We start from the raw sequence: 12,500 nt of genomic DNA, 5'->3' as shown, positions 1-12,500 counted from the left end.
CACATGCTGCGATTATACCGATATTTCTAAGTCAAACCCTGACAGCCAGCTGGCGTCTGAAGATGCGAGGTAAGTTGCAAGAAGCACCGTTCAGTTAGAGGTCACGGACATGGTTACGGAAAAGGAGCAGGACAACGATGGCTCCTGCTGTCTTGGCAAACTGTTAACACGGAGGTGGTTCCAGAATAAATATGTTTGTGAGAGGTAGGGGATGCAGGTAAAAACAAATGGTGAGAACTTGTTAAAGGGTAAACATCAAATAATAATGTAAGATATTGTTGTACTCTGAGAGCCAGCTGTGGTATTTCTATGCTTTTAAATATCTTACGGCACACAAACCGCATAATAAAAATGACATTTCTTATTCTAACGTATCTAATGCATTAACCTTTGATTGAAGGCAGGTTATTTTAGTCCTTCAGAACACTAATGTTGACTTGGTGAACAATAACAATTCAGTGGTTCTTAACCTGGGTTCGATCGAACCCTCGGGGTTCGGTGAGTCGAACATGGTAACACTTTAGTATGGGGAACATATTCACCATTACCTTATTTTTCGGACTATAAGTCGCAGTTTTTTTCATAGTTTGGCCGGGGGTGCGACTTATACTCAGGAGCGACTTATGTGTGAAATGATTAACACATTACCGTAAAATATCAAATAATATTATTTAGCTCATTCACGTAAGAGACTAGACGTATAAGATTTCATGGGATGTAGCGATTAGGAGTGACAGATTGTTTGGTAAACGTATAGCATGTTCTATATGTTATAGTTATTTGAATGACTCTTACCATAATGTTACATTAACATACCAGGCACGTTCTCAGTTGGTTATTTATGCCTCATATAACGTACACTTATTCAGCCTGTTGTTCACTATTCATTTATTTTAAATTGCCTTTCAAATGTCTATTCTTGGTGTTGAGTTTTATCAAATAAATTTCCCCCAAAAATGCGACTTGTATATGTTTTTTTCCTTCTTTATTATGCATTTTCGGCCGGTGCGACTTATATTCCGGAGCGACTTATACTCCGAAAAATACGGTAATTAGTTGCTTATTAACATGCAAATTAGTAACATATTGGCTCGTAACTAGTCATTATTAAGTACTCATTAATGCCTTATTCGGCATGGCCTTATTATAACCCTAACCCTCTAACCCTTACCCTAACCAAATAACTCTAAATTAAGTCTTTGTTACTTAGAATATGTTCCCCATACTAAAGTGTTACCAAAAACATATAACTTTGTCTTGAATTAGAAAAAAAACATTTTCTTTTTCATTAAAGAAGGGTTCGGTGAATGTGCATATGCATACTTGCCAACCTTGAGACCTCCGATTTCGGGAGGTGGGGGGTGGGGTTGTGGGCGTGGTTAAGAGGGGAGGAGTATATTTTCAGCTAGAATACACCAAGTCAAGTATTTCATATATATATATATCCTGAAAATATGCAAACAAAACTGTTTAGATAATTTATACTTCAAACTTGCATAATAAATCTTAAGGAATATAACATAACTTGGCTTCTGAGAGCTTCAAAATGTAATGAATACAATGCTAAAGTTGTTATTTTAATAACTAAATATGGTGATTTTAAATGAATTATTATGATCATTTAAATTTAATTATTTCAATGTTTATTTTAATGTGTACTTCTATGGCTGGATGTAATAAGGAGTCAGAAAAAATACAAATAAAAATACAATTAATTTTTGTTTTTAGCAAAATATAGTAAAAATGTATTTTTTTAAATTTTTTTTTATTAATAAATATATTTATTTTTAGGTAAGTAATAATAATAATAATCAATATTAGTAATAATAATACAATTTATCTCTAGTCTGGATGATTTAGTTCTTGTCACCCTGTTGTCCTCCCGTCTCTTCCCCAAGGATGGCTCCATGAGCTGGGCAAACGCCTGGAGATGCCCTACGTCAACAACTCGGTCGGCGGCCCGTCGGTGCGCAGCTCGTACATCGCCGCCCTCTACTTCACCCTCAGCAGCCTGACCAGCGTCGGATTTGGCAACGTGTGCGCCAACACGGACGCCGAGAAGATCTTCTCCATCTGCACCATGCTCATCGGCGGTATGGACGCCTCGTATGGAATAACGTGATTGGCAGGCACGCTGTTTATATCATGGGAAAGCGGACGTGAAAAAAGGCGGTCCGCATGGACCGAGAGAAGGCGTGGCCTCCAGCTCCGGCTGAAAATCGGGAGATTTTCGGGAGAATATTTGTCCCGGGAGGTTTTCGGGAGAGGCGCTGAATTTCGGGAGTCTCCCGGAAAATTCGGGAGGGTTGGCAAGTATGCGCATATGAAACTGGTGGTGTTCGGTACCTCCAACAAGGTTAAGAACCACTGCCAATTAATGCCTCTATTCAATTAGATGCAGTGTCAATATAGCGCTTAAAAACATTAGCATTAGCAGCTGTAGCTCTAGCTAACTTCCTGTTTTTTTGTTTTTTTTAATAACGCCACAAGATGGCAGTAGCTGCATTTGAAGTGTGATCAGTTGTATCTCCGCCGCTTTAAATGTTGCTGTGGAAGAGCGTTACATTTGTCATATATTAATGCTGACTGAGCCGTTTGCATCCTTATTCAATTAAATGAACTTAAATTGGTTGTTCATAATTGACCATGTGGTCAAAGACTGTAAAACAAACTTGTCATTTCCAGACTATGGGACGCTCCTTTCTTACCCACGCTTTGAACCCTGTGCTTTTATACAACAACGCAGCTCATTACAATACATTTGGCCTCACATCGGACCAGGAGGACGTTTAAGACGTTAATAACGTTTCTGATACGCCGCGTTACAAGCGGCCTTTTGTTAATATTTCATCTTTCGATGTGTGTACCTGTGGCTTTTAGACTTGTTTATGTACATTTGTGTAAAAATGAGGTGGGTGTGTTTTACATATAGTGCGCCCTACAGCCTGGGAATGACAGTTCTAAATGAGTTTTCACATTTTCCTTTCATTAATTATCGCTCGTTTTCGAGAAAAAACGTCCTGTCCTCTTTGTAATTGAGCTAAATAAAGGCTAAAATGATCACATGCTACGGTCACGTTAGCTACTTAGCCTTTTAGTCAGTTTAGAGAAGTTGATCCCACATTTTTCAGCTATTTCTATAATCTATTTTGTCTCTATTTGCCCGATTTACTGAGCTGCCCGTTCCGTTTTGCGCACGTGCAAACAGTTTTATTGATAACTTTGAGCCGTAAAAAAATATCACAAATAAACGTACCGTACCGCTACTTTTTTTCAACGCTTTGCACCCCGCGGCTTATAAAACGGTGTGGCTAATTTATTTTGTCGCCAGCGTCCATACTGTTTTGTATTCGACACATAGTTTTCATATAACACCGACAGACACTGAAAAGGTGTATTATGGCGACATCTATTTGACAAGTTTGCTCACTTTCCTGTTGTGTGCTTTGAGCCGGAAGTATAACCGTCGCATTCGTGCTCGAAATGATTTTTCATTTATCACTCCAACCAACACTTGTAAGTTTTTCAATGTAACTAAAACGGTTTCATACTTGATAAACTGTCACATGTTTGCTAGGAGTGTTTTCCTGCATATTTGTACGTGCTATCAAAATTACGTTGCTTTGAGCAGGAAGTAAAACCGTCGCATTTGTGCCCGAAATGATTTTTCATTCATCACTCCAACCAACACTTGTAGGTTTTTCAATACAACTAAAACGATTTTATACTTGATAAACTGTCACGTTTGGTAGGAGTGTTTTTCTGCATATTTGTACGTGCTATCAACATTACGTTGCTTTGAGCCGGAAGTATAACCGTCGCATTCGTGCGCAAAATAATTTTTCATTTATCACTCCAACCAACACTTGTAAGTTTTTCAATATAACTAAAACAATTTCATACGTGATAAACTGTCACATGTTTGGTAGGAGTGTTTTCCTGCATATTTGTACGTGCTATCATAATGTAATCAACATTACGTTGCTTTGAGCCGGAAGTATAACCGTCGCATTCGTGCTCAAAATAATTTTTCATTTATCACTCCAACCAACACTTGTAAGTTTTTCAATATAACTAAAACGATTTCGTACTTGATAAACTGTCACATGTTTGGTAGGAGTGTTTTCCTGCATATTTGTACATGCTATCATAATGTAATCAACATTACTTTGCTTTGAGCCGGAAGTACAACCGTCGCATTCGTGCTCGAAATGATTTTTAATTTATCACTCCAACCAACACTTGTAAGTTTTTCAATACAACTAAAACGATTTCGTACTTGATAAACTGTCACATGTTTGGTAGGAGTGTTTTCCTGCATATTTGTACATGCTATCATAATGTAATCAACATTACTTTGCTTTGAGCCGGAAGTACAACCGTCGCATTCGTGCTCGAAATGATTTTTCATTTATCACTCCAACCAACACTTGTAAGTTTTTCAAAATATATAAAACCATTTCATACTTGATAAACTGTCACATGTTTGGTAGGAGTGTTTTCCTGCATATTTGTACGTGCTATCTTAATGTAATCAACATTACGTTGCTTTGAGCCGGAAGTATAACCGTCGCATATGTGCCCGAAATGATTTTTCATTCATCACTCCAACCAACACTTGTAAGTTTTTCAATACAACTAAAACGATTGCATACTTGATAAACTGTCACATGTTTGGTAGGAGTGTTTTCCTGCATATTTGTACGTGCTATCAACATTATGTTGCTTTGAGCCGGAAGTATAACCGTCGCATTAGTGCTCGAAATGATTGTTCATTCATCACTCCAACCAACACTTGTAAATTTTTCAACTAAAACAATTTCATACTTGATAAACTGTCACATGTTTGGTAGGAGTGTTTTCCTGCATATTTGTACGTGCTATCATAATGTAATCAACATTACGTTGCTTTGAGCCGGAAGTATAACCGTTGCATTTGTGCTCGAAATGATTTTTCATTTATCACTCCAACCAACACGTGTAAGTTTTTCAATACAACTAAAACGATTTCTTACTTGATAAACTGTCACATGTTTGGTAGGAGTGTTTTCCTGCATATTTGTACGTGTTATCACAATGTAATCAACATTACGTTGCTTTGAGCCGGAAGTATAACCGTCGCATTCGTGCGCAAAATAATTTTTCATTTATCACTCCAACCAACACTTGTAAGTTTTTCAATATAACTAAAACAATTTCATATGTGATAAACTGTCACATGTTTGGTAGGAGTGTTTTCCTGCATATTAGTACGTGCTATCATAATGTAATCAACATTACGTTGCTTTGAGCCGGAAGTATAACCGTCGCATTCGTGCTCGAAATAATTTTTCATTTATCACTCCAACCAACACTTGTAAGTTTTTCAATATAACTAAAACGATTTCGTACTTGATAAACTGTCACATGTTTGGTAGGAGTGTTTTCCTGCATATTTGTACATGCTATCATAATGTAATCAACATTACTTTGCTTTGAGCCGGAAGTACAACCGTCGCATTCGTGCTCGAAATGATTTTTCATTTATCACTCCAACCAACACTTGTAAGTTTTTCAAAATATATAAAACCATTTCATACTTGATAAACTGTCACATGTTTGGTAGGAGTGTTTTCCTGCATATTTGTACGTGCTATCATAAAGTAATCAACATTACGTTGCTTTGAGCCGGAAGTATAACCGTCGCATTAGTGCTCGAAATGATTGTTTATTTATCACTCCAACCAACACTTGTAAGTTTTTCAATATAACTAAAACCATTTCATACTTGATAAACTGTCACATGTTTGGTAGGAGTGTTTTCCTGCATATTTGTACGTGCTAACATAATGTAATCAACATTACGTTGCTTTGAGCCGGAAGTATAACCGTCGCATTCGTGCTCGAAATAATTTTTCATTTATCACTCCAACCAACACTTGTAAGTTTTTCAATATAACTAAAACGATTTCGTACTTGATAAACTGTCACTTGTTTGGTAGGAGTGTTTTCCTGCATATTTGTACATGCTATCATAATGTAATCAACATTACTTTGCTTTGAGCCGGAAGTACAACCGTCGCATTCGTGCTCGAAATGATTTTTAATTTATCACTCCAACCAACACTTGTAAGTTTTTCAATACAACTAACGATTTCGTACTTGATAAACTGTCACATGTTTGGTAGGAATGTTTTCCTGCATATTTGTACGTGCTATCATAATGTAATCAACATTACGTTGCTTTGAGCCGGAAGTATAACCGTCGCATTCGTGCTCGAAATAATTTTTCATTTATCACTCCAACCAACACTTGTAAGTTTTTCAATATAACTAAAACGATTTCGTACTTGATAAACTGTCACATGTTTGGTAGGAGTGTTTTCCTGCATATTTGTACATGCTATCATAATGTAATCAACATTACTTTGCTTTGAGCCGGAAGTACAACCGTCGCATTCGTGCTCGAAATGATTTTTCATTTATCACTCCAACCAACACTTGTAAGTTTTTCAAAATATATAAAACCATTTCATACTTGATAAACTGTCACATGTTTGGTAGGAGTGTTTTCCTGCATATTTGTACGTGCTATCATAAAGTAATCAACATTACGTTGCTTTGAGCCGGAAGTATAACCGTCGCATTAGTGCTCGAAATGATTGTTCATTTATCACTCCAACCAACACTTGTAAGTTTTTCAATATAACTAAAACCATTTCATACTTGATAAACTGTCACATGTTTGGTAGGAGTGTTTTCCTGCATATTTGTACGTGCTAACATAATGTAATCAACATTACGTTGCTTTGAGCCGGAAGTATAACCGTCGCATTCGTGCTCGAAATAATTTTTCATTTATCACTCCAACCAACACTTGTAAGTTTTTCAATATAACTAAAACGATTTCGTACTTGATAAACTGTCACATGTTTGGTAGGAGTGTTTTCCTGCATATTTGTACATGCTATCATAATGTAATCAACATTACTTTGCTTTGAGCCGGAAGTACAACCGTCGCATTCGTGCTCGAAATGATTTTTAATTTATCACTCCAACCAACACTTGTAAGTTTTTCAATACAACTAACGATTTCGTACTTGATAAACTGTCACATGTTTGGTAGGAATGTTTTCCTGCATATTTGTACATGCTATCATAATGTAATCAACATTACTTTGCTTTGAGCCGGAAGTACAACCGTCGCATTCGTGCTCGAAATGATTTTTCATTTATCACTCCAACCAACACTTGTAAGTTTTTCAAAATATATAAAACCATTTCATACTTGATAAACTGTCACATGTTTGGTAGGAGTGTTTTCCTGCATATTTGTACGTGCTATCTTAATGTAATCAACATTACGTTGCTTTGAGCCGGAAGTATAACCGTCGCATATGTGCCCGAAATGATTTTTCATTCATCACTCCAACCAACACTTGTAAGTTTTTCAATACAACTAAAACGATTTCATACTTGATAAACTGTCACATGTTTGGTAGGAGTGTTTTCCTGCATATTTGTACGTGTTATCACAATGTAATCAACATTACGTTGCTTTGAGCCGGAAGTATAACCGTCGCATTCGTGCGCAAAATAATTTTTCATTTATCACTCCAACCAACACTTGTAAGTTTTTCAATATAACTAAAACAATTTCATACGTGATAAACTGTCACATGTTTGGTAGGAGTGTTTTCCTGCATATTAGTACGTGCTATCATAATGTAATCAACATTACGTTGCTTTGAGCCGGAAGTATAACCGTCGCATTCGTGCTCGAAATAATTTTTCATTTATCACTCCAACCAACACTTGTAAGTTTTTCAATATAACTAAAACGATTTCGTACTTGATAAACTGTCACATGTTTGGTAGGAGTGTTTTCCTGCATATTTGTACATGCTATCATAATGTAATCAACATTACTTTGCTTTGAGCCGGAAGTACAACCGTCGCATTCGTGCTCGAAATGATTTTTCATTTATCACTCCAACCAACACTTGTAAGTTTTTCAAAATATATAAAACCATTTCATACTTGATAAACTGTCACATGTTTGGTAGGAGTGTTTTCCTGCATATTTGTACGTGCTATCATAAAGTAATCAACATTACGTTGCTTTGAGCCGGAAGTATAACCGTCGCATTAGTGCTCGAAATGATTGTTCATTTATCACTCCAACCAACACTTGTAAGTTTTTCAATATAACTAAAACCATTTCATACTTGATAAACTGTCACATGTTTGGTAGGAGTGTTTTCCTGCATATTTGTACGTGCTATCATAATGTAATCAACATTACGTTGCTTTGAGCCGGAAGTATAACCGTCGCATTCGTGCTCGAAATAATTTTTCATTTATCACTCCAACCAACACTTGTAAGTTTTTCAATATAACTAAAACGATTTCATACTTGATAAACTGTCACATGTTTGGTAGGAGTGTTTTCCTGCATATTTGTACATGCTATCATAATGTAATCAACATTACTTTGCTTTGAGCCGGAAGTACAACCGTCGCATTCGTGCTCGAAATGATTGTTCATTTATCACTCCAACCAACACTTGTAAGTTTTTCAATACAACTAACGATTTCGTACTTGATAAACTGTCACATGTTTGGTAGGAATGTTTTCCTGCATATTTGTACATGCTATCATAATGTAATCAACATTACTTTGCTTTGAGCCGGAAGTACAACCGTCGCATTCGTGCTCGAAATGATTTTTCATTTATCACTCCAACCAACACTTGTAAGTTTTTCAAAATATATAAAACCATTTCATACTTGATAAACTGTCACATGTTTGGTAGGAGTGTTTTCCTGCATATTTGTACGTGCTATCTTAATGTAATCAACATTACGTTGCTTTGAGCCGGAAGTATAACCGTCGCATATGTGCCCGAAATGATTTTTCATTCATCACTCCAACCAACACTTGTAAGTTTTTCAATACAACTAAAACGATTGCATACTTGATAAACTGTCACATGTTTGGTAGGAGTGTTTTCCTGCATATTTGTACGTGCTATCAACATTATGTTGCTTTGAGCCGGAAGTATAATCGTCGCATTAGTGCTCGAAATGATTGTTCATTCATCACTCCAACCAACACTTGTAAATTTTTCAACTAAAACAATTTCATACTTGATAAACTGTCAAATGTTTGGTAGGAGTGTTTTCCTGCATATTTGTACGTGCTATCATAATGTAATCAACATTACGTTGCTTTGAGCCGGAAGTATAACCGTTGCATTTGTGCTCGAAATGATTTTTCATTTATCACTCCAACCAACACGTGTAAGTTTTTCAATACAACTAAAACGATTTCATACTTGATAAACTGTCACATGTTTGGTAGGAGTGTTTTCCTGCATATTTGTACGTGTTATCACAATGTAATCAACATTACGTTGCTTTGAGCCGGAAGTATAACCGTCGCATTCGTGCGCAAAATAATTTTTCATTTATCACTCCAACCAACACTTGTAAGTTTTTCAATATAACTAAAACAATTTCATACGTGATAAACTGTCACATGTTTGGTAGGAGTGTTTTCCTGCATATTAGTACGTGCTATCATAATGTAATCAACATTACGTTGCTTTGAGCCGGAAGTATAACCGTCGCATTCGTGCTCGAAATAATTTTTCATTTATCACTCCAACCAACACTTGTAAGTTTTTCAATATAACTAAAACGATTTCGTACTTGATAAACTGTCACATGTTTGGTAGGAGTGTTTTCCTGCATATTTGTACATGCTATCATAATGTAATCAACATTACTTTGCTTTGAGCCGGAAGTACAACCGTCGCATTCGTGCTCGAAATGATTTTTCATTTATCACTCCAACCAACACTTGTAAGTTTTTCAAAATATATAAAACCATTTCATACTTGATAAACTGTCACATGTTTGGTAGGAGTGTTTTCCTGCATATTTGTACGTGCTATCATAAAGTAATCAACATTACGTTGCTTTGAGCCGGAAGTATAACCGTCGCATTAGTGCTCGAAATGATTGTTCATTTATCACTCCAACCAACACTTGTAAGTTTTTCAATACAACTAACGATTTCGTACTTGATAAACTGTCACATGTTTGGTAGGAGTGTTTTCCTGCATATTTGTATGTGCTATCTTAATGTAATCAACATTACGTTGCTTTGAGCCGGAAGTATAACCGTCGCATTCGTGCTCAAAATGATTTTTCATTTATCACTCCAACGAACACTTGTAAGTTTTTCAATATAACTAAAACGATTTCATACTTGATAAACTGTTACGTGTTTGTTAGGAGGGTTTTCCTGCATATTTGTACGTGCTATCATAATGTAATCAAGCTAGCGTTGTTAGCAATACGGAATATGCCAACATGTTTACAATTGTCTGTGTTAGTGTTATTAACTTACAATGGCATTCATTTTGTATTGTTTCAGTTTCGTAAACTCACCGAGACGTCATTGAGTCTGACTAGAGATGACTTCTGTTTTGTTTGATCAGCCGTTTTACTGCCGTGTTACAGACACTGTTTGGAAACAATTAATAAACATTTACAAAGTATTTTGTCTTATGCGGCTAGTTTATGTAAAACATTTTTTCTTCTTAAATGCATAGTTGGGAAAATACAGTTTGTGCATTCAAAGTATTTGGATAGCGAATGAGACGAAAACGGCGGATTCAAATTAAAACGCTGAACGATGTGTAGTTATTTTCATATTTAAAGTGGAGTTGTCAATTTTTTTACACGATCAGTTTCTACTTTGGCGAACTGTTATTTTGGGAAAAAAAGTAGTCCAAATCATATCGGATTAGGCAGTTTAGCAACTTGGGCAGTGACTAAGCTAAGCTAAAGTAAACAGAGAGAAGCTAACCCAGGCTATGCTTGGCTAACTATGCTAGGCTAAAATTGCTGCTGGCTCTTATTTGCATTACAGGCATAAAACAACGTAGTAACCAACAAAAGTTATTCCATGTAGACAATACAAATTGTGTTTTGGTTGCAAGTGTTGTGTCCCTTTGTGTTCTTCGTTCCTGGTTCCAGGTTTTAAATAGGGCGAGCCTGTAGGAGCACCACGCTGTGTTTTTAAGGGCATTGTTTGTGAAGTGGAAATGTCCAACTAACTAGTCTCGCCGCTCGCTTGCCGGTCTCCAGGACCCTCAGTGGACTTGAAGGAGCAGGTGCGCCTGAGGGACACACTTCCCACAGAAACCTCCACAGCGCCCGTAGATCCTCGTTCCGTCCTACAGAGGAGAGTGGACAATGTGGGCGGGCAATTAACGTGAGTGAATACATAACATTGACACAAGAATACCACAGTTCCTTGTTACTCAACTGCAGAGAGTAGCAGGTAGAAAGGTTTACACTGCAAAAACTGAAATCTAATTAAGATTAAATATCTCAAATAAGGGTGATATTTGCTTATTTTCTGTCTGATAAGATCATTCTTCTCACTAAGCAGATTTTATGTTAGAGTGTTTTAATTGTTTTATGTGTTTTGCTCCTAAATGATCTCAGTAAGATATTACAGCTTGTTGCTGAGATTTGATGACCTATATTGAGTAAAACATGCTTGAAACTAGAATATCAACTGTTGCAAAGCTGTGTCATCAACACTCACAAGTATAAAACTACTTTTTTAAAGTAATCATTTCTTATTTCAAGTATGAAATAAAAAATCATGACTTTGACACAATTGTGTCTCATAATTAAAACAGATGACAGCCAAATGGACTTTGCTGTTTTATTTTCAATGAAACAATAGAAAATACGTACTCATATAGTAGTACAGTTGGCACAGTACAGTAAACTGGCAGTAAATATTTAAACATTTAACATGTGACATTTCTAACAATTTTGAACAGAAATAGTTCATGCACATTCAGATAAATTCTTCAAAATTACAATTAAAAAAAAAATTGGTCGGGGGCCGTGCTGTAAATATATATATATATATATATATATATATATATATATATATATATATATATATATATATATATATATATATGTATATATATATATATATATATAGGTATATATATATGTATATGTATATATATATATATATATACATATATATATATGTATATATATACATATATATATATATATATATATATATACATATATATATATATATATATACATATATATATATATACATATATATATATATATATATATACATATATATACATATATATATATATACATATATATATATATATATATATATATACATATATATATATATATATATATATATACATATATATATATATATATATATATATATATACATATATATATATATATGTATATATATATATACATATATATATGTATATATATATACATATATAAATATGTATATATATATACATATATAAATATATATATACATATATATATACATATATGTATATATATACATATATATATGTATATATATATATACATATATATATGTATATATATATACATATATACATGTATATATATATATACTATAT

The 12,500-nt window shown here is 34.9% G+C and overlaps 2 protein-coding genes across 4 annotated transcripts in view; one reads left to right on the top strand and one right to left on the bottom strand.

The window, feature by feature from the left end:
* The window catches only part of LOC133612299 (voltage-gated delayed rectifier potassium channel KCNH4-like), a 306,771-nt gene extending 303,999 nt beyond the window's left edge, over window positions 1-2,772 (top strand). For all 3 annotated transcript variants that reach the window (XR_012050648.1, XM_072913958.1, XM_072913957.1), the window contains one exon: window positions 1,899-2,772. Coding sequence is in view for 2 of the 3 variants with exons in the window: in XM_072913958.1 (XP_072770059.1) it covers window positions 1,899-2,122 (224 nt within the window). In the remaining variant the exon portion in view is untranslated. The remainder of the gene's footprint in view (window positions 1-1,898) is intronic.
* Window positions 2,773-10,109: 7,337 nt separating this feature from the next.
* LOC133612300 (A disintegrin and metalloproteinase with thrombospondin motifs 20) overlaps window positions 10,110-12,500 on the bottom strand; it is a 516,880-nt gene continuing 514,489 nt past the window's right edge. Inside the window, exon 39 of the mRNA XM_061969586.2 lies at window positions 10,110-11,228. Within this exon, the coding sequence (XP_061825570.2) occupies window positions 11,145-11,228 (84 nt within the window). The 3' untranslated portion in view covers window positions 10,110-11,144. The remainder of the gene's footprint in view (window positions 11,229-12,500) is intronic.

Source organism: Nerophis lumbriciformis, linkage group LG10, assembly GCF_033978685.3.
Source record: "Nerophis lumbriciformis linkage group LG10, RoL_Nlum_v2.1, whole genome shotgun sequence".
Lineage (NCBI taxonomy): Eukaryota > Metazoa > Chordata > Actinopteri > Syngnathiformes > Syngnathidae > Nerophis > Nerophis lumbriciformis.
The sequence above is the reverse complement of the archived record's forward strand: the minus strand, read 5'-3'. Positions and strand labels throughout refer to the sequence as shown.